This window comes from Sylvia atricapilla, chromosome 3 (genome assembly GCF_009819655.1).
Source record: "Sylvia atricapilla isolate bSylAtr1 chromosome 3, bSylAtr1.pri, whole genome shotgun sequence".
NCBI lineage: Eukaryota > Metazoa > Chordata > Aves > Passeriformes > Sylviidae > Sylvia > Sylvia atricapilla.
The window spans coordinates 12,300,144-12,328,066 of NC_089142.1; the positions used below are offsets into that span (position 1 = coordinate 12,300,144).

The 27,923-nt window shown below is 36.4% G+C and overlaps 1 protein-coding gene across 1 annotated transcript in view; it reads left to right on the plus strand.

The window, feature by feature from the left end:
* Positions 1 to 27,923, plus strand: part of NBAS (NBAS subunit of NRZ tethering complex) — a 161,165-nt gene that overhangs the window by 72,513 nt on the left and 60,729 nt on the right. Inside the window, exons 36-42 of the mRNA XM_066314779.1 lie at positions 4,423 to 4,590; positions 5,176 to 5,289; positions 5,526 to 5,649; positions 10,531 to 10,607; positions 11,146 to 11,283; positions 24,081 to 24,310; positions 27,038 to 27,148. Of these exons, the coding sequence (XP_066170876.1) occupies positions 4,423 to 4,590; positions 5,176 to 5,289; positions 5,526 to 5,649; positions 10,531 to 10,607; positions 11,146 to 11,283; positions 24,081 to 24,310; positions 27,038 to 27,148 (962 nt within the window). The remainder of the gene's footprint in view (positions 1 to 4,422; positions 4,591 to 5,175; positions 5,290 to 5,525; positions 5,650 to 10,530; positions 10,608 to 11,145; positions 11,284 to 24,080; positions 24,311 to 27,037; positions 27,149 to 27,923) is intronic.

The window sequence follows — 27,923 nt, forward strand, 5'->3', positions numbered from 1 at the left end:
TGGTGAACTCTTCCCTAGAAAATTCTAATATAATTTCATTTTTATTCAATTTTTCCTCCAATTTTTCCCCCCTAAAACTTGTAGAAATCTTGACAGGAGCTGGCAATATATATACATAGACTGCTTAGAAATGGTTCATTTAATGCTACTGTCATGTTGACTTCAGCATAACTTTTTTCCAAGTTTTTGGTGGTCATACCCTAAAAGAAGTTCATGAATGCTGTGATAAAGATGCATGTCATTGTCCTATAGGTGCTAATGCATTTGCACAACCTTTGTGTCAGCTTGTCACTGTTGTTTGAACTCATGGAATCAACTTGAGGGGTTATCCTTTGGAAGCTATGATGATTCCAATGTACCAGATTGTTTTTAAGCCAAATGTGAAGTTTCACCAATCCTCTTCCTTTTTACTTCCTCATCCGTTTTACTTGTGTGTGCTGCAAATGCCTACACAACTAATCTTGTGCTTCTCAACCAAAATATCTTGATGAGAAGATTAAGCTCTTGATTAATGAAAAGCCTTTCAGAATATTATGGTAAAACTATTAAATTCAAATAAAATGCTTAGTCATGAGATGCTGTGTATAAGCACAAAACAATATTAATCAGTTGCCTTGTAAGTGAGCTCTGACTTTGTTAAATCTGCATAATACTTAAAATATGTTTACTTCTTTTATAAATCATTATTTTTTTACATATCTGAATATGAAAGCATAATTACTGTAAAGTGGCACATCAACCCAAGAGAAATTAAGTTTAAAGTTCTTCTGAAAATGAACTCTTGATAGAAAAGCAGATGTATTTTCTAGAGAAGAATCTGTTCAAATTATAAGAATGATTTTCTTAAAGGCTTCTTAAAGAAAAGAAAATTTCTCATTAACAGAGCATTAGTGTATTTGCTTTTCCAGTTTTCCCAAGCACTACAGCTGGGAAAAGACAGGATCTCTTAGAACATTTGTTTACATTAAATTGGTAGGTCACACATTTTTGTCACGTCTGGTTAGGAATTATTAGAGAATCAGTTATGCTCTTGTCCTTTAGCTGCTGCCTCAAAATGTCTAGTCCTCTGTCAGATCTTGCAGGTGTTAAGCAGCTGTCTTAATTACTGCTGTATGTCTCAGGCAGTCATTAAAGCCTGTGTTTCAGCAGCTGAATGAAATGCATTATGTCTGCTTAAGGCTGGGTTGCTTGTTTCCAGTGATGTTATCACCCTAATAAGAGCCTAGACATTCAGTGACTCCTGAATATTAGTGTTGTTATCTTGAGCTGAATCTTTTCCACAGTCTCTCAATTAGGCTCTGGTTTATTGGATGGGGGTTTTCACTTCAGCTGGTTCATAACTGTAACAAATATTGGAAAAAAAACCCCTAAAAATCCCCAATATAAAACCCTCCAAGGCACAAAAAAATACATGTAGATTCTACATTAACATTTATGTAAATAGACTATTTTAAATTCCTGTTTGGCAATGGAAGTACTAGAAAGGAAAAAGGAAGACCTAAAGTGCGATGCTCTGTTTTTGAACAGACTCTGTTCTACATCATTTCATTTCCTTCATAGTCTTGACATATAATGATTCTTAACATACAAAGTGTAAACAGTGTATGGTTTTTGAATGTTTTAATCCTTGCACCTTGACTAATTGTCATTAAATACCAACAACAGTCCTAAAACCCATGCTGTTTTTCTAATTTATTGCTGGTCTCTTGTGTGGCTTGTCTCAAAAACAATTGGCTTTGTTATTTGTCCTCCCATTAGACTGTTTGGAATTATATAAGTGTATGTAGGAGCAAAGGTATATGTATATAAACATATGCTGTATAAATATATCTATTCATATATATATATAAATATTGTAGCTGTTATTGTAGAGTAACTTGATAATTCAGAATTTGTTGGCTGTCTTTTTTTATACCATTTAGATTCAAGCAGATTTTGAATCTGCTAATTTGCCTGCTATTTAATAACTTGTTGTTGCTGTTATTATTTCAAGGATGTCAGGAAGAATTAATAGAAAAAAATTATTTCCCCCAAACACCTCTCAGAACCCCCAAAATACACCTTCTCCCTGAAGATACAATTGAAGTTGATTTCTTGAGATCTCCAACCTTATTTAAGAAATAACTTCTTTTGTGATAGATTGATTTGGGATAGCAAAAAATTGTAACCTGGAAGTGTTGCTGCTCCAGGTACAGAGTAAATTGGCTTCTCAGAATACAGAATTTCTATTTGTGCTGAAAAAAACTGTAATGACTTGTAAGAGTTGAAATTCTTTTTAAACAAAAGTCAGTAGAGTTTATCTGATACCAGTAGTGCCATAAGCATTCACACCCAGATACAAGTTGGCTCATTAGTTTTCACAGTGCTGAAGGAGGTTGATTTAAAGAAAAGTGTTTTGCTCAAAAGCAGTTGACAACTTGGGTGGGGGTTTTTTTCTCATTCTGTTTTGGTTTGGTTTGGTTTTCCTCCATGAAAAATCAGCTAGGTGTCTCACAGCATCTACTCAAAAACTGTACTAGAGAGGAATTAGTATTCTCTATGTAACATTTATAATAAATTACAAAAAGTTGTCTTACTAAATACTTAAAAGTGATTTATTTAAAAAACATATGAACAAGAAATTCTCCTCCAAGCCACCAGACCTAGGATTTTCAGTTGGTTTTAATTTTTCAGAGTAGCAAAAATTCTGACAGGTTGTGCTTGGCATGCACTTTCTTCATTTGGTGAAGCAAGAGCTGAAATTCCCAGTTTAGCCAGTTAGTTCATTAACGGCGTATCTGTGAAATGCACAGTATGATATCAGAAGATATTAATAAAAATGCTGAAGGACTTGAGATGAACCTGCTCCTTCAATGGTCAGCTTGAGGCAATATACTGTATATTGTAGTAAAAGCTACTAAAAATAAGGTTTTCTACATGAAATTCTACCTTATTGAAGCTGATATGTTTTTCCTCTGAGGTTACAGTGGGATGTATTTCTCTTCAGCATGACTTGGCATCCTTTGGCTCTCATGTTTGAAATTTTGTCATAAGTTAGTAAATTCTAAACTAATACTTCCCATGCAGTTATACAGATAGAAAAATTCTATTTCAATATACTTCTAGAAAAATTCTATTTCAATATACTTCTAGAAAAATTCTATTTCAATATACTTCTAGAAAAATTCTATTTCAATATACTTCTAGAAAAATTCTATTTCAATATACTTCTAGAAAAATTCTATTTCAATATACTTCTAGAAAAATTCTATTTCAATATACTTCTAGAAAAATTCTATTTCAATATACTTCTAGAAAAATTCTATTTCAATATACTTCTAGAAAAATTCTATTTCAATATACTTCTAGAAAAATTCTATTTCAATATACTTCTAGAAAAATTCTATTTCAATATACTTCTAGAAAAATTCTATTTCAATATACTTCTACTTCAATATACTTCACATATTGAAATAGAATATTGAAATATTCTATTTCAGTGTATGGGGAAATTAATAGTAGAGTCATTAGGGATAAAAATGGCTGTTGAAGTTTGCTATATGGAGGAAAGTACTAATTTTTTGCAAAAACTGTGTTTAACTTAGTACTCTAATTATATGTTTATGAGTAATGTGCACGCATTGTAAAGCATGCAATTAACACAAACCTTTGAGCACTGGAATAGCACAGATCAGACAACAGGGATGTTCTGGGTATTAAATGTTTTACATGAGAAAGAGCTGGTATAGAGAGCTCCATTTGTGGAACATATCTCTGCTTTTAAGAATGGAGTTTTGTTTGAGTTCACACTAAGAGAAGGTATATGTGCATGTATTGCTGAAGCAGTTTTTGACTGAGAAAAGTTGGGGTTTTATAGTCATTTAGGCTGGCTATTTTCTGTATTTTGTGTGCCAGCTGCAGAATTTCAAAGCTTGATGATACTTTATTACTCGGTCTAAAGATGTATATTTACATCTCTACCATTTCCCCTGTTGGGAATTCAACTTACTTAATGCTGCCTCTGTAAAAATACAAGATGGTATCAACTTTCTTGAATTATCAAAGATTAACTTTAGTATACTCAATCCTCACATTTGTAGAGAGGTGATTATTTCAGTGGAAATATTCAACATTTATAAATGTTGAATATTTTCATTATAAACTTTGGAATTAAAACCGGTGCTTTCTGTGGAAACAAGGGCTGATAACTGAAGAAGGGGCCAAATATTGTGGTGATCACACCACTTACTTCACAGTGAAACTCCTAAATCGCTTTAGTTTGTCTTTTGTTTATTTTTTGGCAGCTGCTGCCTGAATTAATGACCTTTCAAATATGTTATTAACATAGTGTGTCTGAACTCTAACGCATTTGTTTGGCTTTAAGTCATTAACATAATTATAGCAGGAGTCTAACCCTTGCATTGTGTGTTGGATATGTCACAGGATGAAACCAACATCTCCTCTGGCCAGTCCGCCGATTTGTTGTACTGGACGACATCCAAAACCATGAAGGTGTTGTCCAACACAACACTGACTACCAAAGCCATGCTGCACGCTGTCAGTGATGGGCAGTGGTGGAAGAGATCATTAACTTATCTGCGGCCATTACATGTAAGGGATTGCTGATCTGTCTCCAGATGTTCACAAGTTTGTGATACATTAGTATAAAATCTCAGCTCCTTTGTAGGACCTGATAGCTGAAGGCCTCAAATCAGTAAATGAACTACAGGCATCATGGGACTGTTTGCAAGGAAATCCCAATGAAGGAAGGGGTCTAAAACTGTTTTCTAGTCTGTTTTCTCCTGTTTTCTTAGTATAGTGTAAGAAGGCCTAATTGAAATTTGGCAGAACTTTAAAACATTGGGGAACAAAGCGCAGTAAAGCCCGCTCTTTAAACTCTGTCATCTTGTATTCAAAGCTGTTCCTTTTCAGTTTCTCTTTTCCACTTTCTGTATTTCAGTGAATTTTCTGTTTGTGATACTATTTTTTCTGACACTGCTTTTGAGCATGATTCTCTTTCCTTTTTTTAAGAATACTGGACTTCATTCAGAACTGGTTTATGTAAGATGACTCTTTTCTTGCTCCCCACTGAATTCAATGATCTTTTCATTTACAGTTGTTTCCCTTTTGCACAGTGTTTACAGAATTTTTATGAGCTTTTTTACAACTAGGCTCAACTATACTTATTTTTCCCAGGGCCAAGAATTTGGAGATGTATTAAAAAGTGGGCCTGGAGAAAATGCTACTGTGGAAAAACAAGGCTGCCATCCATTTTATGAGTCTCTAATTGATGATCCCTGTGTTGCAGAAGTAAGTTACAGTTACAGAACTCTGCAGGTTTTTTTTGCGATCTTATAATCAAGTGAAAATATAGAGGTTTTGATTATATGTGGGACTTGAAATTCTGTGCCATAGTAGGAAAAAATCCAGAATTAAACAAAGGAAAGCAAATGAAGGAACTGAGGTAGGCAACTGCATGTGATGCAAGTGATCCAAATGAAAGTGCAGGTGTAGAGTGCATGTGTCAGTTGTCTTTTTACTTCCAGTCTGAAGTCAGCTATGGAACATACCAGAACAATTCTTTGGAAAGCTTTGCTGAAGTGTTGCTGAGAACAGGGAAGCTCGCAGAAACAAAGAGTGAAGGAAAAGACCTACTTCCAACTACAGAAGGTATGGACATATTGTATGTATTCACTCCATATATAGTAAATTCAAAAGTAATCTGTGGGTGCATTTAAGTGTGGAGAATTGCGCAGAACGATCTGAAGTATTGTCTGGTGTTTTGCATGAATTTTGATCTGGTTCCACAGCTCTTGTTGGTAAGAAGTCTTGTTAGAAATAGCTGCAGAGTTTTCAAGGGAAGTGGTGATTTTCAGAGGAGTTGCTCAGCAAAGACTCCAAAAATGAAAGTTGTCTTTAAATAACCTGAAGGTGTTATTTGTGGGTTGGCAATGATAGGAGGAATTGTTGAAGGTTCTCTGATTATTACCATGTCCAGGTAATGGGAATTTGCAAGCCAGTGTGAGTTATTTCTTTGTATGCCTGCACATTTAATTGGTCAAATTCTGTGCCACTGTGTATCCAGGTTTCAGTATTGCAGGCTCATTGTAGTGTTGTATTTGCCAATTAATGCTTAACTTCAGCTGGAATCATGAGAACTTTTTGTCTTCTTCCAAAATGTCTACACATTATAGGTTATATTTAATAATTTCTTAAGTGAAACAATTTAGCTTTTTAAAAAAAAAGACAAACTACAAAAAAAAAAAACACCTGTGGTTGTTTATCTTTCCTTTTGGTTGCCTCCTGCTGGTTTGAGAAATTAACTGTTTAAATATCTACATGCTTTTAGTGTCTTTTAAAGGAAGATATATGTATTACTTGTGGTAAATTCTGTCATGAAAAATGAGTATATTAAATCACTTGCTATATGAGAAGGTTCAAGACAGGTTTTCTTCATAAGCCACACATTTACTCAAACGGTTTCATGAAAAACAGCATGTCTGTCTTACAAGTAAGTACATGATTCAGTTGTTTGAGATATGTGGTATTTGTACAGATAACCTGTATAGTTCTAATATAACCACACTGTGAATCAGAAAAGGTTAGCAACAGCTTGTATAAGTTGCGTATGTGCATGTTTTGTTCTTTACATGCTTTTTTAATGCAAAATAATCCTTTAAAATCAGTACTTAAAATCTCATGTGTTGCATGCTGAACGCTCATAGGCCTTCAGCTTTGATTCCTGTGTCTTAAAGGGGGGAGGAGGGCGGGCAAGGATTAAAAAGTATTTATTGCTTTCTTAGGGAAAATGATTTAATTGGCGGGTCTGTGGTAATAGTTCCTGCTTGAACTTGAGTAATTGGAACTGACTGTTTACACTACAGTGGCTGCTTTTAAGATGGAAATTTCAGTGTTGGGGACTTCTGCTTGAAGAAGAAAAGAAATTTTAGATTCTAGCTTTAGTCTTTGTCTCTTTCCTCTTAAGAGCGCAGCATAATGTTCTGCTATTTAATATTTCTCTTCCACCACTTTTATCCTATAGTCAGAGTTTCACTTAAGGGTCCCTCCAGCTGTGCTCTGAAACAGGAGTTCCATGTTTTTCCTCTGGAAAAATGGGCTGTGGACTCATCAGTCCTGCTGTATATTACCTTTTGGTAGTCAGTAAACTGTTCTTAAACGTAAGTGTAACAGAGCTTTCTGTAAATAGTTGGATTAAAAATTTACTATTTGTAGTGTGTTCAGCCCTGGATTAATAGTATTGGTTCCCACCTCTTACGATGATTCAACACATTCAGGAATGTGCAGCTTGGAAATGTACATATTGATAGCACACTGCTGAAGTTTAAGAAATCACACAGATATGAATGCCACTTATTCTGCATTTTTATAATTTTCAGGCTTCCTGTATGTTTTTGGGAGGATTTTGCCATACAAAACTTGAATTCGAATAGGAGATGTCAGCTACTGCACTAGCCTAGTAATTGCAAGCGTAGCAGATTTCAGTTGATTTTGCTGACAAGTTTGAATCCCAGCTGTTTGCTTCTAGCTGTCTTCTAGGACAGCTACAGCAGCAGGTTTCAACTCCATCAAAAGAACTGAAGAACCTGGAGGGAGATGCAGTTTAGCAAAGAAATCTTCACTGTACTTGGCACTTTGTCTTAGGAGAGGTTGGAGTAGGCATCAGACTCTGTTTACTATGACAGTGACATGTGCAGTGTGAGTGACTGGCTAACCACCTCCCCCACAGGCATTGTGCATCTTTGTCAAATTATAGAATGGCTTGGGTTGGAATGAACCTTAAAAATCATCTCGTTTCAACCCCCTGCCATGGGCAGGGATGCATTCCACTAGACCAGGTTTCTCAGAGCCCAATCCAGTGGGGCCCTGAAAACCTCTGTAACAGAACTCAGTGTATTTTGCTGCTTTTGTGGATTTGGTAGTGTCACAAGCCTTGGATCTTGACTTTTCTTGTCCTTGCTATCTGGATGTAGGTGGTAAACTGAGTATTTCCAAGTGAAATGGTAACACTCCTTCCTCAGCCGTGGGCTGATAGGGCACCCAGACTTGGTGTGGCTGAGGCCATGTTGTGCATCTCTGTTTAATTGGGGTTTTCTTTCTCCATAGGCCTTAGGGCTTGATCTGGAGGTTGAAGATGTGATTTTAAATGATGGCTGTGTATCCTTGTAACCATTTTAGGCTCTAAACTTAAAGTAAACCCAAGACAGTTGGTAATACCTATTAATCCTCAGGGGGTTTAGAGTAAGTAATACCTTAATATTCCCCATGATTTTGTAGTTACTTGTAGATACTGCTGTTTAACTGCAGTATGTACCTGTAAGATTATTGAGATTTTATCAAGGGCTAAATGAACATTTGAAGACTCAAAGCAGTTTCTGCGTTTCTTTTCTGAAGAAAATCCATGGAAAGTGAGTTGAAACTTTATAGATACTGGGACATTCTAGTTTTCACAAATAAAACATTTTTTTCAATACTTAGCCTTAGTAAAATCTAAATAGCTTTGTGTTTTCCTGAGAAAGTGTGCTTGTGGGAGAGCAGGGGGACAGCAGCATTGGCATTTTGCATTTCACTGCCTGCCCTCCCTGGTTTGCCAACCCTGTAATGTCTAATCCCTTTGGCAAATTCCAGATTTGGCAGCGGTCTGAAATGACATTAAATTCCTTTAAATTTTGGGAAGATACATGACAGGACCAAATGGCATCCTGCTAATATGTGGAGCCTGTTATTTGAACTCAGCCCTGTTAGACTGCAGAGGATTCTTGCAGGGCTTCACTGGGAGACAGAAAGCTGTATGAAATAATTTGGGTATACACGTATTTGTGTGTATGTAAAGTGGACATCTAAGTAAGGATACATGAAAAGCTATCATGAACACACTAGCATGCAGAAAATTTATTGAATCAGTACAGAGGAATTTTTTTTTTCTCAGAAGGTATGGCAATGGAGGCAGCTCTTCCTTCTTATGTACATTCTGGCAGCTGGGTTGCCATTGTGTCACACTTTATGCAAAAGTGCGAAGAAAATAATATGGTTTTCTAGCCCTGTATTGCTGCTGTGTTCCTTCCAATTATAGCTATCCTAATGGTGAAGATCAGGTTTTGCAAGTGTGCCAGTTGTCATGGTGGGGAAGTTAGGTTGGAAGGCAACCCATAATTTATTGTTTATTCAAGAGGTTTTACTAACATTAACTCTCCAAAGAAAGGGAAAAGAGAGCAAAGGTGAAACACTTCCTTCCCTCGTCCCCTTTTTTTTTTTTTTTTTTTTTTTTTTCCTGTTTAACTAGAAGTGGTTGTAAGAATACCTAAGTAACTGCCTGTGATCAGAGGAGGAACCAGCAAATTTCATCAAGATTTTAATATTAGATATTTCTGGAGATCTTACAGTCTTGGCTTGGACAGCATACAGACTATTTAGAGTGTAGCAGAAACAAACTATCAGTAGCAAGAAGCTGTCTGAAGCACAGGAGAAGCTATTTGAAGCATAAAGGATAGGTGCTGTTGGACAGGCTTATATAGCAGCCTCTGTGATGACTTGTCACCCAGAAATTTAGTGTTTGTATCTGGCTGAGAGCCAGCATGTAAATCCACTTTAGGCTGATGGCAAACTAATGATAATCTAAAAGTTGTAATTGGTCATTCATGCCTTTTATAAGTCATTCTTTGGAACAAAGAATTCAGTGGGGGAGTGTGTGTAAAGTAATTGGGTTTTTACCAGCATGCCCTGCAGAGGAGTTTATGTAATGTGGGAATACAGGTGTTTGAGACTTCCTTGAAATAAACAAAGAGCAATGTTGCTGGAAGATAGTTTCTTCCTATTGAAATAATATCATTATTAATAACATTAGTAATAATGTAATCTATAACAATGGGAACATCCCCTCCCAGTTTGGTATCTATAATGTAGGAAAAGCAGGTGATTTTTGTGTCAGTTTTACCAGAAGTATATGTGTTTATAGTCAGAATATGTATCTTAGATGAATTTATTTCAGTTGCTGTAGTATTAATATTTGTTTTCAGTATGTGGCAGAACCTGGTTTTGGTGTTTCTTACAACACTTGGAACTTTTTGTTTTTATTATTAATTAAGGCAGAAGTTTTTTATATGTTTTTTTGTGTCCATTCATAAGGGAATTTGAGCTCCAGCTTGAAGAGAAGACATTTTGTACCATTCCTCTTCTTGGTATCTTTGAACCCATACAACATTGCATTAATTTCCTTGATTTTACAAGTAAAATACTTACTTCTTGAAAATAAGTACAGGTGGTTTTGTTCAGCATCTTTTGCTGTATAGTCTCATTCTTCTTTGGTTAATACATCAAACACTTTGCCTGGAAGTTAAGGTAAAGCTGTGCTGCAGTTTAATTATATATTAGCTCTTTCTGGATTGCACTGATAAGTGTTTAATGAAGTATGTCTGGAGTGCATAAGCTAGTGTTTAATAAAATATAGTTGCCCTGAAAACATTTCATTTGCTAGCTCTCAAGGCCAAGTGGGTCAGTAATCCACACTTTGTATCTGCTCCCTGTGTGTTGCAGTTCTGCTACAACTGGCAAGTGATGCTTTACCAAAGGATGCAGCCTTGTCTCTTGCCTATCTACTTGCACTGCCACAGGTAAGTTGACAGGGACTTTGTATGTTTTTGCCAGGAAAGACTGTTCATAGCATTTCAGAATTCCATTAGAAAATTTCATTTCCTTAAGATTTTAAAATCTTAAGCATTTGAATTCATTTTAATACACATTTTTACAGATTGGGCTGGTGCATATTAAGGAAACTGAACAAATGCCATTGGACAGTCCATTGAGTATGGCACTGGTGAAAAGACACATTTTCTTACTTAGAATAGAAGTTGGGCCACCAGACTGACAATTCTAATATAACTCAGAAATGTAGATAATAACCTTGTGGTATAGAAGCAGCAATAGTGTAGTTTGAGTAAAACATTTTGGTTAGGTATTTGTGCAAGGGGGAAAAACCACTATAATGTAGAATTGTCTTCATGTGTAGAGGTTACTGATTCACTTCTGTGCCAGAAAAACATAGTCAGAGCTATTTCTAAATGACAGCAAGTAGCTTTGTAGAAAGTTTGTATGCTTAATGTTTTATGCTTGCTAATTCTTTCATGTAAATTAATGCTCTCTTTCTTCTAGGTGGTAGATGCCAACAAATGCTTTGAAAAGCAATTACATTCAGCGTTATCTCTCCAGCTGGCAAGTTATTACTATAGCCTGCAGATCTATGCTCGTTTGGCACCATGTTTCAAGGACAAGTGCCACCCTCTCTACAGGGTTAGTACTCTTTTCTTTTTAAAGCCACATTCATTAATGTTCAGCATAAAAGCTATTCTAAAAAGCCAGTGCATGAGTTAAGCCTGTTAAGGAGCTGATCTGACTTACACTGTAAGCAGCCTTTTGGGTTATGCATAATTATTCTGCTGCAGTGCTGTAAACAAACAAGTGCTTCAGTTTGTGGAAGAGTTTTTGAAGCACATTATCAAGTGTCATTTTTAGGTAACAGCACTATCAGTCTTCAAAGCAGCTTATGAGCACTGAGCAGTAATGAGTATAGTCTGTGCTGTTACCTTGCAATACTGTGTACAAGGCAATCTAGTACTTCCCAGGAAAAGTGAAGTTTCAGCAAGAACAGTGCTTTTCAGAAAGTTTCCATAGGTTCTCCTAGGGTGTGTTGAATTCTGTTTTAGTTTACATATGGTGTTTTGAAAATTCATCCTCTTTCCTTGAAGATTTTTTTTTTTCCTTTGACAACTTTCTGTTTTTGGAATAGCACTACTTTGCCCATTCTCCATTGCCAGTGGTTAGAGCAGTTTCGTGGTGAACTCCATACTAAATGGAAGAGGTAGCATACAAAAGTTTAATAAGGCACCAGTTGCCATTCTTACTGAGGTACCTGCATAAAAACTCTTGTTTGCTCAAAGAGAGCCTTTCTGAATTTATACCAGTTCTTTCCTCCTGTGCAGAAACTCTCTGGACTGTTTGGGTTTCAGCCTGTCTCTCAGCTGTAGCTAAAAGAACACTTCTGGTCACAAGTTTTCTGAAAATGAAGTAATCACCACTGTGGCATGAGAGAATTGTTTTTTCTGTGTCAAGAATGGCTCCTGATTTACAGCAGAAAGCCTGTTTTGAGGTTCTCCCAATTCTGCAATTAGGAAGCCTTTCATGTTCCTGCTGAGATGTTCATTTTACTGTCTTCTGCTTAGATGCTAAAGGAAAATGTAGCCCACAACTGTGGGTCTTGCAAAATATATTGGTTGTGAAGAATTAATTCATGCTTGTTAGAAAGCTTTCTTTGAGCCTGTAAATCTTCCTGCTGCAAGACAACTTTGATGAAAAAAGTTTGTGGATTTTTTTCTTACTTTAGCTTTTTTAACAGTCCTATTTTACAGGAAGAGCTAAGAAGCCTTTGCAAAGTGTAAGTTATGAGGACAGAGATGTTACATTGAACTATTTGTATGCCCATTGCCATTTAATAAGCAAAGTCTTATCAATGGCACCATGCAGTTTATCTCTTAACTGTGATTTGATCTTTGGCTAATCTTAAGTTCCATCTTGGTAAAATGCTGTGTGTGACTGTGATAAATACTGGATTCGAAGTTGTTTGCTAGAAAGAGTAGGTTCTGTGTTTAATCTACTCTTAAACAATAGCTTTTGAAAACAATTGTATAAGAAGATTGAGGGAAGAGCACACCAAAAAAAACCAGGAAAAAAACCCACCAAAACTGGTCTGGATGCCATTAAAAAATCAATATAATTTATAATTTATAATTTGTATAATAATTTATAATAATATTTATAATAATTAATAAATAAAATTTTATAATAATTTATAATTTATAATAATAATTTATAATTCATTGTTACTAATTCCAGGAGTATTGAGAGAAGGAATGTCACTGAAGTAGAAAGCAAGATACAAAACCAGATACTTTTGACCAAAATAAACACACTTGTTTTTTTCCAAAAACCCTAAACGCTAGACTTAAATGCTTAATTTATACTGTGAAACAGATGTTTGTTCAAATTTATGTCTTAGATGCTGGTAGTAAAGAATGGGTCCCCCTGCTAGTTGGTTTCATCAATGCCATTCTAGTTTCTGTCCATGGGAATAGATGTAGCCATGGGTTTGGGGGTTGGTTTCTTTTTTGTGTTTCTTAAGAGTTCTTTATGAGGAAAAGAAAATTGATCTCAAACTTTTATGAACATGTTACATTCAGCTGGAGATGTCATTCTGTAGTAGAATGTCTTCTGACTCATCTCACTGGTGGCTTGCATCACCTTTATCTTGTGGCTGTTTGTGAAAGCAGAAGTGCATCCCTGGGTCCTTTATCTGCCTCAAAGCTATACCTTATTTTTAGAAGGTATCAGAGAGCGCATTTTTGTGACTGAAGGTGTATAGCCAATCCTTGGTTTCTCCCATTCTCACTCCTTACATGGTCAGTAATGATGTAAATCTGGTATTTCAGCTACACGCTTAGAAGGTGAATCCTCAAAATCGTAGAGCATTTATTTCTGTCTACTAGCATCTGAGTCACAGTAGCAGTGATTTTCCTAGTCCAGTGAATCAAGTATACTGTTGGAAAACTATCTGAATTTAAAGGAAATATATAGAAGCATGGAAAAGTCTACACGTCCTGTGTTTCTCATCTTAAAATGATATTGTTTGAAGAGTTCATAAGTACCTCTGGTAGAACAGGAGAAATGTTGGTAGAATGGAAATGACAGAGCATAATATCACAAGGATAATGGGCAATGGGAGGAGAGCTCCTCTTCCATTGGTTAGGACAGACTTTCAAGACTTGCTAGTTAGTCAAGTTAGATATTTTAAAGGAATGATTTGGTCTATTGCATGAAGGCTTGTGTCTTTTTTTGTTTATTTCAATTGTGATGTGAAATTCTGACAGCTAATACTTATGCAACAAGCCAGAATCATAAATTGTCAGAAATTCTCACTATGATTTTTGCACTGTTGATGCCCAAAAGGAAATAATCTTGATAATTTCATTTTCTGGTGAAGTTATTCCTTTGCTTTAAGGACAAATAAAGGGATTTGACTGTAAAGTACTGCTTTAATTTTGTGCCCAAGACATTTTCAAATTTTAGTTCTTATGATAACATAAACATAATAGTCACAGTTGAGGGCATCTGAGCTATATTACTTTGTTGTCCTGAGGAATACAGTAAAGGAGTTCTCCAACCTAAGAAAACTGCAGATAAAGGTCAGAAGAATAGAACAGAATTTCCAGAAATGGACTCTGTGTGGAATGTACTGGTATGAGAAGACAAATTACCCGTTGAGGACCAATATATTTTTTTGGTTTTGGTCTGTAACAGGATGGGATTGACTTTTCATTACAACCTTTGTGGTGCTGTGCTTTTGCATTTGTGGCTAGAAGGGTTGGTAACATATCTGTGTTGGCTTTGCTGAACCTTGCTTGCACAGCATCAAGGCTGTTGTCCCACTGCCACTTTCATTCACCTCTCACTAATTTTCAGTCTTGATGAGCAAGAAGAAAACCTGTACCACTGACCAAGAAATTTGCTGGGTAATGCTTGTTGTTAGCAGCTTATCTCCCCTTTTTCCAATCCTGGTGATCTGATAATTGACCAGAATAAATTGTTTACTCTAGAAGGGAGTGAAAAGGCTTAATTATCCTGAGGTTAATTAGTATGTTATGTTCCTGTCCCCATGCTAATACTCTTGCTGAGGTGTTTCTGTTGTTTTGAAGAGGATTATTTTACTGACCTCAGCTGAGGGGGCAAGCTTTTTCTTGGAGCATCAAACAACAGCTACAACAAATACCGCTAAGATCCTCCAAGGGGAACAGAAATTTTGCACTTAATAGCAGATGAGGAAAGTTGCTGTTAGCAGAAAATTCTTATTTTTTTGTTTTCTTCCCTTATATGTTACTTTTTATTCAAGAAGGTGAGTTTGATTAGTGTCCTTTTTTGCATTGCAACTGACAGTATTTTGAATAAGCTCAGAGATTCTCCTTAGTGATGCTTCTCCTGTTGTGGCCTGGAATTGGTGAAGAAGCTGGGAGTTCAGATCCCACAGAGTTAAACAGCCTGATATATATATTTAGCCAGTATACGACAGGGTACATTTATGCAGTGAACTTGTGTTCTGTGCACTTAATCTGCTTCCCTTTTCTCTTGTTTCCTGCTTTGGAAAGCCTCTATCAACATCTCTAAGAGGCAGAATTAGGTCGAAAGAGTGCTTTGAACTTGGGACAGAATGTGTAGAAATTTCTGTTGATCTTCTGGATGTCGTTCTGCCAGCTTAACCTGGCTCCCCAGGTGGTTTTGTTGTTTGTTTGTGTAAGATTGGTATAAGTTATAAATATGAATCCAGAGAAGTAAAACTCCCAGCCATGGTCCATATGCTATGACTTTATGTAATATTCCTAATACAGGATGTTGAAAATAAAGACTTAATTTGAAATGGAAATAGATATTATATAAGAAGGCTGCATACAGGAAAAGGGGAGGGAGGCAGACCTGATGCATCTGAAAACAGCTGTATTACCCATACTAGATGAGGTCTTAATGACTTTTACCTGGCACTCTAGTGCAGCTGAAGGTAGAGTTTCTACACGAGCTAATCTCTAAATCTCTTATTGGAATACTCATTAAATGGTTGCGTATTGGTTTGCATATCCTGTCACATTCCTAAATAACAGCTTCAGCTTCCTAGATATAATATATACATTTTTAATTTCAACTTGCATGTACATAACTAACATGCAAAACTGACAAACTATGTTAGGCAGTCTTGTTTCATTTTGTCTGGCCATTCATCTTTTTAATCATAAGTGCAATGGTCATCACTAAGGCTGCTGTAGATGGTAAAACAGTTGTGTAGTACTAGTGGTGGTTTTTTGTTTTTGTTGGTTTTTTTTTTTTTTCTATGATGGACTTCTCTGTGGGATCCTGCCACTTCTCTAGCTGGCTTCCTGATTTTGAGCACTTTCCAGAACTTTGTCTGTCAGCTTTACTGTTCTTTGTAAAACATGTTCCAGGAGCTTTTTTAGCACTTTTCATTTCCTTTCTAGCTTGTCATATTTTGTGAGTTTTCCTCATTGGTTTGCTTATTGTTCAGTGATGTCTCAACACATAATCACACATTTTCTAAATGAGTGAATATCTAAGCTAAGAAAATGGAGAACTCTAGTAACAAACTGTGATGTGTCCAATGGCTTAAAGCTCAAGGAAGCTCTCCTGAACTGCCAGCCATTGTGGTTAGTTTTGAACATCATCTGGTATGATCCCTGAAAAACTAATCCAGCAGTTAGGGAACATTGTGGCCAGATTGTGACAAAGTAGATTCTTTTGGTTGCAATGTGTTTTGATATAGACAAGCCAGTGTTTCACAGATCCTCATCTTTCTTTGCTAAGCACACAAGATGACAAAGTACTGCCATTCTTAATTGGGACCAAATAATATTTAGGTGACTCAGAAATGACGTATTGTTAAATAATTGTTGAGTGCTGCCCCCATCCCCCTGTTTCATTTCAAGATAAAGTGTATTTCTGAAATGAGATGCTTAGGCTTGCTTATTTCTGTTTCTCAAAGGATTATATGAGCTATTCTGTCAAATCCTACTTCTGAAAGCAGAGCAAGTGTTCTTTAGACAACTGTTCAGAAATCTTTCAGAAAAGAGGATCTTCAGACTCACCTTTCATTTAAGCAGAGGGTTGAGGTTTAGCTTGCCCATGTTTCTCTGGAGACATAGCTGTGATTTCTGATGTGTAGGAGATAGCTGCTGTAAGTGCTAATGCTGCTTCTTGTGAAGGGTTTTGTTCCTCTCTGGAAAACAGTACAAAGGTGACCAACAGCATTTTGAAGCAGTCTTATCCTAGTCAAGTGGTTTTCTCTTTTACATTCCTTTTCCAAAGCTTCTGTAACTGTTCTCCAGTCATTGAGCATCATGGATTTTACCAGCAGCCTGCTTGAAATTTGTTAATCATTTAATAATAAAGAACATTGTAGCAAAATTTTATTCATCTGAGTCCGTGATATAGGTTACTTGTTACTTTTCAACTGCTGAATTTCCATTAAGTGAGAGAGTAGGCTTCTCCATCCCTTTGTTTTTCAGTTGTTTGACTCCTTGCTGATGGGTTTGTTGGTTTTTTGAGTTAGGTGGGTTTTGTTAGTTGGTTGGCTTTGTTTTTTGGGGTTTTTTTACATCTTGGAGAATTGAGGCTAAATGCTAGATTTTGAATGCTAGCCTTTGTGTTTAGCTGAGGAAGCTACTAATGAAAATGTACATCCCAATAACATAAGATAGTCACTGAGAAACCTCTACTTCTCAGAAGTGCCAGCAGTGCTCTTGGATTAGGATGAAAAATATCTGACTTCTGGCATTTTACTAGCTATCAGGGAAGAGGAAGTTAAGTGTTTTTGTAGCTCATGGGATATCTAGTCTTCAACCTTTGGATTAGTAAGATGTAGAAATGTTGGCACCTATCCAGGCAAGTAACTGTACAAATTAAAAAGAAACAGTATTGTACTTAAACTGAAATTGCATAACACTGCAGTAAAATTTTACAGTAAGAGTGTATGCTTGTCCCAAAGTCTGCATATGACTACAGCTGCTACCATATAGGTCAAGATTAAAGACATATTCTCAAAGAATAGCCAGTAACATAATTTATTCAAAAAGAAAGCAAAATTATTATTTTTTTTTAGACAAAAGGAAGATAGACAGAAGGTTAGGATAATTACCAAAAATATGGCACTTATTTACTGAGTGTAATGCTGACTGCAAATGGGAAATGAATTATATGCTATGAATTTAGTAGGCACTTCACTCAAAACCATGTAGTAATTTTCTATTTTCAGAGATGTTCTTTCCATTGACAGTTTAACCTTTTATATATCTTGTGTTATTTTCACTAAAAGAGCTGTCAGATGAAATGATGAGATTTTTCTACCTAAGCCCGACTTATCAATCAGAAAATCTGTAAAAGAGCACAAGGGAAAAAAAAAAAACAAACTATGGAAACATTTACTCTTGGGTCAAATTATTCCTCATTCTTGTTTGACTAGCTGATAGAAATCAAAGCAGAAAGTGCTTCTCTGAGGAGAAACTCAACATGAGCCAGTGACATGTGCTCGCAGCTGACAAAACCAATTGTATCCTGAGCTGCATCAAAAGCAGTGTGAGCAGCAGGGCAAGGAGGTGATTCTGCCCCTTCATTCTTGTGGGACCCTACCTGCAATGCTGTGTCCAGCCCTGGGGCCCACAACCTCAAAATGGACATGGGCCTGTTGAAACAGGTCCAGAGGAGGCCACGGAGATGCTCAGAGGGCTGGAGCACCTCTCTTAAAAGCAACATCTGAGAGGATTGACATTGTTTGGCCTGGAGAAGAGAAGGATCTGGAGAGACCTCATAGCACCCCCCAGTACCTGAAGGGTCTACAAGAGATCTGGAGAGGGACTTTTTACAAGGGCGTGACTGGACAAGAGAGAATTACTTTAAACTGAAAGAGGGCAGGTTCAGATTAGATATGAAGAAGAAATCCCTCAGTGTTAGGGTGGTGGCACTAGAGCAGGTTGCTTAGAAAAGCTGTGGATGCCCCATCCCTGGAAGTGTTCAAGGCCAGTCTGGATGGGGCTCTGAGCAACCTGCTTTAGTCTAAGCCGTCCCTGCCCATAGCAGGGGGCTTGGACAAGATGATCTCTAAGGTCCCTTCCAACCCAAACCATTCTGCAATTCTATGAAAACAGAGCACTAGAGAAATTTGTTCAACTCTTCAAGCACAAGTCACTTAAAATGACTATAAAAAAAACTGCCTGGACAGCATTTCCAATTACTTTTGTTTTATTAACGAAGCAGCGTCTTGCATTTTTTTCTTTTTATTCCTGCAGCAGTGCTCTAATCCAGGAGTGGGGTTTTTTAATGCAATCATACATCTGGAATGAAACTCTAAAACATTCATTCCTTGGGAAAAAAAAGAGACATCTGCATGAAATCTTATGTAAAGGTAGGAAAGGAGGCTAGGGAATTATAAGTCCACAGCTGCATTCCTGTATCTACATGATCCAGGTACAGTAAGAAATACCTTTGTAGTACTATGTACTATACTCTGGTCAGAAGCATTTTCTTAAGAGAAAGGACAGGCTTTAAAACCATTATACTTATAGCTGAGACATTAGTGCATGCTACGAAGTCTTCTGATAGATGATTTAAGATTTTAAATCTGAAATGGAATGTTGTTTAAATGTCTGAATGTGTTAGACTTACAGGTTTAATAATAGAGATGAGATGAGCAATAGATTTTCTACTTCATTTTTAAAATAAGTTTGTACAATTTGATCTTGATGCATTTTGTAGCTTACAGAAGGTGTTCTGGTAGGTATTCTTTTATATTGACCTGGTGTAGTTTCACTGGTGAGTGATGAGATCTGCTGCTTCCTGTACCCAGTTAAAAAATGATTGTGAAACCTGATCCTGAACAAAACTATTGTCACACATGTAGCTGCAGCAGTGGAAGGACAAGAATGCTGAGGTATCCTTGCAGTTGAGTGATGTGACAGTAAATTTTTATTTTTGAGATGTTCTGGTCTTTCATTTGAGCCATACATTTTATTTTTTGCTTTGGGCAGATCAGATGTGAGATAGCTGTGATATGGAAGGTTGGCCAACCCAAATTCATGTGGTGCTGTATCTAAGTTAAAGTACTCTTGATTTACAGCATAACAGAAGTCTAAGTTGAAGACACATGTCATTAATTTAATTAATGAAAAGCTGTCCTGTGGAAACATGGAGTATATTTCTTGAGGGAACAGGAATGTTCAGGGTTTTACTTCTTGAGTGAACTGTGTTGTTCCTGTAAATCTTTTTTTCCTGCTTCAGTATGTGAGGAAAATTATTGTCTTATGTGCTTCACTTCATTCTTTTTTTCTTGCCTTCCCGTCCATCAAATTTGTATCACATTGAATCTCATGTAGCAGGGACTGTGGCAGTTGCTACAAGGATTAGGGAGAGCTCTCCTTTCTGAAATGTAAATGTATTCTAGAAGTGTGGTTTTGTTCCCAGCTGCACTGATGATGGGCAGCAACTGCAGAGGCAAGGAAATGGGTGAAGTACAAATGTGTATGCAGGAGGAATGCTACACCCTGCTCCTGGGTCGCCCCTGCTCATGTGCTGTCATCTCCTTGTTTTGCTAACCATGAGGATTTTGCTTGGTGTACATGGCTCCCTCTGGAGCATGATTTCCTTCTTAGGATTGCTAAAAATTATATAAAATAAGCCTGATGTTACAGGGATCTAGGCACAAGGAGCATGTCCTCTGCCTTCCTCTCTGGATTTCTGTGGCTGACCACAGTGGCAGCTTTTGACCACTGGCAGGGGATTACAGTTCAAAAGGTCATGGAAGTGCTCTGCTGCCTCAATCCAGACAGGTCCACAGTGTCAGTTTTGTCTTTGAAGTGATGATAAGCAGATTGGCCTCTGCTAATCTAAGCAGTTTTTCTGATCAGTTTTTCTGATCATTTCTGTATTGCAGTGTGTAGATTATTTACATTAAACACAGAATCAAAAGAATAATATATTCTTTAAGAACAACTGGATGGATTTTTGGTCTTAAAAGAAGTAAGCAAGCCAAATAGCCTTACAGTGATCTAATATTGTATCAGTAATAAAGTGTTCACAGTAGAGCATTTTATTTTATACTTTGTTATTTTATTATTTTTTTTACTAGTATTACCATAGTTGTAAAATTATTGCCACTTCCTGAGCATGAAAGGAACACCATAGCAGCTCATACTTTTTTGTTTTGTTCATTTGTTTCTGATATGTATAACTGAATTAAGTCTTAAATAGATGGGAATAGGAGAAAAGACATACCAACTTGCCAGGAAAAAAAGCCCCAGGAACTGAAGATTAATTCATGCATAAGAATTAAGACATTCCAAGATTAAAATCTCATATTTCCTTTTAAGACCAGTGTTGCTTTTATGCTATCACAGTGCATATCATAGGTACACATATTGAGAGACTTCACTGATGTCACTTTCAGAGGATGGTCAAAAAAGAACTGCTTTAAAACATTTACTTAGATGGACCCTGAATTCCTGCTGAGGCTTATTGGTAATGACCAGTGGGGCAGTAGGGATAGAAACCTGATCTGTGCTGAGTAAATCACATCTAAGAGATTGAAATTAAATTAGCTTTATGCTAAAGTGATGTGTGCCTTTTCTTTTCTCTCCATTTTGTTTTGGTTTTTTTCTTAATTCCTAAGTAAGGCTTCTGTCAGCACAAATACAATGTTAGCCCAAGAGATGAGTAAAATGCGTTGGCAGGGGGTTCCTGAGGGATTTCTTCTGGCAAAGCTAGGGAGGCTTCTGAGTTAAGGGTCAGCTCTTGTGGCTTCTCTGGAAACTTACCCTATGCTTACAGTGTGTGCATGTAAAATGCCCTTCCTGCACCATCACAGGAGAGAAAGCTTTTTTCAAACATCTAGAAGTACTGGTGGAGATTATATGGCAAACTGGGGAGTTGGGCACCTAAACACAAATTCTGACAGGCCAAAGGACTCTGAAAAACCAACAGAGGGAAAATTGTATAGTAGCTGTGTTGGTGTGGTTTTTGATAGGTGATGTTAGAACGGGAACATGTTGAATATGGCTTCTTATGGGCCTTGTCTAAATTAATTTGTATTTACACAAATTGCTGCCTGTTACAATTTGAAGAAAGTCCAAGAATTTTTAAACTCTGTGAATGCTGCAGTAAGATTCAGACTTGACTGATCTTGCTGATTTACTTAATGGCCAGGTACTGTTACTAGCTAGTTATGTTTTTTTCAATTAAAATTTGTTAAAACGTTTTTTGAAAACTGGTTATACAGCTGTACTGATTTTTCTCTCTTACTGTTCACTAGAATAAGCATCACATCTAATTGAATTAGGTATCTAATAGATGTAGAAATAATGTTGCTTTTCTTCTAAAAGATATGTATTATTAAAAATGGGAAGATGTTAAAAAATGAATACTTAAAATTATGAAATACAAGTTCTGTGCATCTTTATACCAAATAGAAGACTGTGGCATTTCTCTAAGCTAATTTTGGATTTATATGCTGTGATAGTTTGGGCCATAGGTTTTTTAAGAGATAAGAGGATAACACTTGATTGAAAGAATTCTGGTGGTGAAGAAAATACGTATTTTTGGTAACTACTTGCAGTAAAAAGACTTCAGTTGTATTTTCTTAATCTAAATGTATAATTTTTATCTTCTAGATGGAAATGTTTGCATTTTATTTTGCTGTATATATGCATGGTTATAAATACATGGCTATTCATATAGCATATGGCTCTTTTATTCGAGATTTGACAACAGTAAATCAAATAGACCTCAAAACATTATTTCCAAATAAGGTCCTTGGGACTGTAAACAGCATGGAAGATTACACACAGGTGCTTTTACAGAAATCTATCAAATTGGGCTGTAATGGAGAGAGGGCAAACCTAACAAAAGAGAGCAAATTGACTTCCATAGTTTGTCAGAGAAACCTGCCTTTCTCAGTGGACTGGAGGTTTTAGGCAGTTAGGTTAAACACGTTTCCTTGTCTTGCTCTGACTTTCCCTGTCTCTGTGCTGTTTTCTAGTGTATCACATAGAATGAGATACCAGGGTACATAGTAAGTTGTGGATGGGTTTCCAGCTGATATAATTGTGTTGTAGAGGCATGCTCTGCTTGCCTGTCTCTTTTTCTGAGATTTTATTATTCTTGTACCAACCTCCTAGGCAGCCTTGAAAGAAGTACTGCTGTTGTTTGTAAAACCAATGAGTTTGCAATGTTTGGAGGGCTTCAGAAGTGTGTAGTGGAGAGGAAAAAGGATGCCCTGTAGCATTTAATGTGACTTGGTGTGCAGCCTGTCCATTAAGACTTAAAAAAAAAATCAATTTAGAATGACCAGCAAGTCATGGAAAAAATAAAGCACGCCTCAAAGTTTAAATTTTTAGTGCATGTTTTACCTAGCTGTGCACTCTAGTCAGTGTTCACAAGTTTTTCTTCTAATGTAGCAGAATAAATCTGTAGTAAAAAACAAAAGTATATTGCTCTGGTATGCTCAACATTTTTGAGATTGCAGCAGTTACATCAGCTGTTTCTCTTTGGAAATATTTTAATTACACTGGTATCCCGAGGTATTTTTTGATGACTCTTTTGGAGGTACTCCTTCCTCAGTGGATGCCAGAAGTCACAGTACATCTTTTTGGCATTGAGCTGCTGGTGCCCTCATTTTTCATGGAAGAGAGAAATCAAGGTATCAAGTAAGCCAAGTGTTTACATATTACACAGAGCTGTGTTCAAGTGGAGGTGCCTAGACATAGCCACTGTCCAGATCTTGAGATAATTTGGAACACTCCACGGTACCTGCATTCATTTTTCATGCTTTGTGTTCTAAATTGTTGCTTTGCTGTGAGGGTTTTTGACCACAGAAGTTAATGGTTTATAAGATATGCACTTGATGTGTAATTTCTAATGCAGAAAAGTAAGTTTTATTTGTGATTAAGCTATTTTGAAAACTGAGGTTGCTGTAGTCCGTGGATAATTAGTATTTAATTTCTTTGAAGATTCAGGGTACAGGCAATGTCTCAAGTAATTTGTGGATCCTCCAATACTTCTTTGATAGTACTCAACACTTAAAAGCTCTCTTCAATTCTGTACAAGAGAAATGTATCAGAAGCTCAGTAACTTTGCTTTCACTTCAGTGTTTGACCAATCAATTGCCTAGTTCAATGTAAATAAAAATTAGGAATTTAAAAATAAATAAATTCAGTCATACTGAAGCATTTGTTACTATTAATTTGGTGATGCTTGTTTGGAGTTTTTTAATATTTGTATCATATGGAGTAGTCTAAAACATTCCAAAAGGATAAATTATAATATCAGAGCAAATGGGCCTTACAGAAAATTTTAAAATCTGCTTACTTAAAAATTCTCTGAAATGGAAACAAATCTAGTTCTGAACACAGAGATTAATGTCATATTGATAATTTTTTGTTCAGAACTATCAGGGATTTTTTTTTTTTTTAGTTTGTTGTCAATTATTTTCACAGGCGGATCCAAAAGAGTTGATTCAGATGGTCACAAAGCATGTTACTCAGTATGCCCATGCAGACTGGCCTGAAGAAATCAGCACTTTGATAAATCAGCTGCATTACTACAATGAACGACTGCTGGACTTCACTCAGGCTCAGACTCTGCAAGGACTTGGCAAAGGAGTGGACGTGCAGAGATTTACAGCAGATGCACAGTACAAGAGAGAAACAATACTAGGATTGGCAGAGTAAGTAATGTGCATTAGGTTTGTTTTCTTTATTTTAGAATGGAATAGCTTTAAGATTTAAATTAGGGGAGTAAATTGAAAGTTGTGCTGACCTTCGGAGAGATAATTTCCTTGCTTTAGAGATGTACACTGTAATGCTGCTACAATTGGAGCTTTTAATATGTAATGGCTCTACTTAAATGAAATGTTGTTCAAATAAATGGATCTATAATTGAATCTATAACTCTTCATTTACTAACTGCTAATATTAAAGTTAATTTGGGATTAATGAAGCCAGACCATAGGTGAAAGTTTGGTCTTTGGTCTCTTCTTTTATCTTCTGTAAATCTGCCTTAGTAATCTATTAGTGTATGCTCATGCATCAAAGTTGGGAATGAACTATAGTTAAAAAGAAAAAAAGTTGTTAAACTGTATTTTATTCTTAATAATTTAGTTAAACTGCTGTATATCACGATATTTTTTCCCTGTAGTCATTTGGAAGTACTTCACCACATATGTTCTGATATTTAGCGTGCTTCTATCTCACCTTTCAGAAACCCAGAATAGAAAAAAATTGGAATATTTAGGATAGTAGTTTTCATTTAAAAAAATACCTGTAATTAATATCTGCATGCAGGTGCTTCAAACTGTGGACAATAAGAATATGATATATGGTTTAGGGACAGTCACAGCTGAATAGCTGACAGACTGTCAGAGGAAGAGTTCTCTGCAATAAGAAGCTTTAAAATCCATCTCAGGTTATCAACTGATGTCTGCATAAAGCTTTTGAAGAGTGTATTTAAATATTTTGTTTTCCACATGTGTAGCTACTCATAGCTACAGTTCCAACAGAAATTGACTACTAAACAGAATTGAGATACTGAATAAGAGTAGTGATATAAGGTCAAGTTTTGAACACTAAGCTGATGCTTTACATCTGTGAAATCTGTACCTGCACAGATTTTGTCACTGCATTCATAAAAATAGTTTTTTAAATGTTTCCATTGCAATTATCTGCTTTGTATATATTGTAAATAAGCACATATGTCTAGTGTGTCACTAGGTTACATCTTGATGACTACAGCAAATTCAATACAAGTAGTCTTCTGTTATTACAGATACTTACGTTGATTAGAGCAAGGTTACTTACATTGTCACCCAAGAGTTCATAGTGATTGTCTGTTGTAAAATAAAGTAAATACGAAGAGGAAATTCCTTACAGTAACTAGAAGGAAAAGCACAATATGCAAAGGTTAGAAGTAAGGCTTCTTACTGTGTGAATGAGAGAGGCACTTCCATATTGGGCAGTTGCAAAGATCCAGTTAATTACTTGTTCAGCTTGAGCTTTCTTGCTTTAATCTTCTCAGTGGAATCTTAATCTGCATTTTCCAGTGAAAAAGATGCACAAATTCAGTGTAATTGTGTAGCATATTTTTTCTCATTTTTTAATTAGGTGCCTCATGTTTTTTAATCTTTTATGAAGTGCTGTTTGAAGGAGCAACACCTGGAAAAGATTGCATCTTATTTACCAACAGCTTTGGACTAGAAGGAGCAATTTGCTCAAACTACCTAACCAGTAGTTGTCTGTTATTATCTTCTGTATTTGGTGTATATCTTTGGACGCCGTTGTTTATTGGGCTTGCGGCAGTCAACACCAAAATACATCCAAAGTGTGCTTGTGCTGGAGCCTTCAGTGAGGATTCCTTTGACAGTCCTTGGGCTCACACTGACAGGCACAGTGCTGGGCATGAACAGGGGTGTGTAAAAGAAAGTGAAAAGATTCTTTGCAAGGTGGTAGACAATTTTTTTCATCTTTTCATTGTGCAACAGCTGCTTGTTTTTGTCGTTATCTTGACAATGAGTAAATTGCTTGTACTGTTTTCATTTATATGGTGTAATTTCTTTAAACCAGCACTGCCTTAGGCTGCTGCTGCATGCCACTCCTGGACAGGAAGGGAGGATTGTAGTAGAGCTTATAAAGTTCCAGGAGGAACGGATCCCACTAGTTCCAGGAGCCACTTGTGATCTGACTGGATTATTTTGCAACTCAAGCATTCATACCATCTTTCTCTCTTCACTGAATCACAGAATGGCTGAGCTTGCAAGGAGCCTCTGGAGATCATCTTGCCCAGTCTCCCTGTTCAAGCAGAGCCACCTCAAGTATTCACATTAAATATATTTTTAAGAAGTTGTTAATGACAGGCCTATTAGGAAGTCATTGTACACAGATAGTGTTGTTCTTGGAATTATCCTGAAAAGACCAAACCAAAAACAAAAAAATCTCAGCATTAGCCTTAATAATATTGGTTCTATTTATATACCAGTTGTGCTAAAAAACTGTAGGTGTTGCAACTAAATCAAATAAATGCTAACTGTGACAAGTTACATCCTTCATCACTTTGAAATTGAAATAAAATGAAAACTGAGATTTTTGCTATAGCACAGGGCTGAATAGAAGTTGCCATTGAGAACCAGTGTTTGTGGAGTAGGTGCCTGTCTTTGAAATATCTCTGTAGGTTTTTTTTTTTTGTTCTGTTTTTCTTTCCCAAATGGAGCACCAAGTATAAGTAAATGCAGGAGGACACACTTAATGTATTTTTATTTAAAATGTTTTCTATGTTCTTGTTTTATGAAAAGAAAATAAAAGAAATAAGGAGTTTTCTAACATAAAGATTTATTTTCATGTTATGTCTTATAGGGCTTAGCATAACTTTGTCCTTGTTTTCTCTCATGTCTCCCCTCTACCAGGACACTTGAAGAAAATGTCTATAAAATTGCTATTTCTCTGGCTCAGCGATACAGTGTTCCACTTTGGGAAGTTTACATGACCCATCTGGAATTTTTATTCACTGACAGTGGGTAAGTTATCTCCTCTGCAGGATGCACATACTATTCTATTACACAGAAATAAATGCTAATGTATGACAATATTGAATTATGTTGGGGGTGGAGTTTGGGTTGTGTGTTCATTTGTCTTGTGTTGAGATCATATGGGCATTCTTATCTTTTCCATGTAATGCTTCTACAACCAGCTGTGAAAACTGGTGTTGCTGGCAAGGTTAAAAACTCCATATGTGTCTTACTGTTCTTCAGAGTATTCCAGGACTTTTGTTTCAGTGTCCGTGACTTTTGTTTAAGTGTTCAGGTTTCCACAACTTTGAATGTTTAGTTCCCTCTTCCAGCAGCAACTTATCCTGTAGTTGCTCTTACAGTCCGTGTAATACATCCTGAAAACTGATAGTTTATCTTCTAGCATTTTGCTCTTTATTGACCTCTATTCTACATAATAGAGGAAATAAATATATTGGAGCTCCCTATTCACATTGTGCATCTGTTCATCTCAGTTTCGTTTTTTGATAGAAGCGTGCTTTTTCTTTTGAACAAAGTTTTACTGAAACTGTTCTAGCCTGCAAGACTATGACAGACCAGACCTGGCACTGGTGTGGCATAAGGGGTGGGGTGCTTGTAGTCCTCACTCCAAAGTGGCTTCAGGGCCTTTATTTTTTAATTAATTTACTTATTTTTGACCACTCACATCATGTCAGGCATTTTTTTTCTACTGAAAGAGGAATAAACCCATTTGACGGAAGACCAGGCTACTTGCCTGAATAGCATGTGCAGACAACAGTGTTAC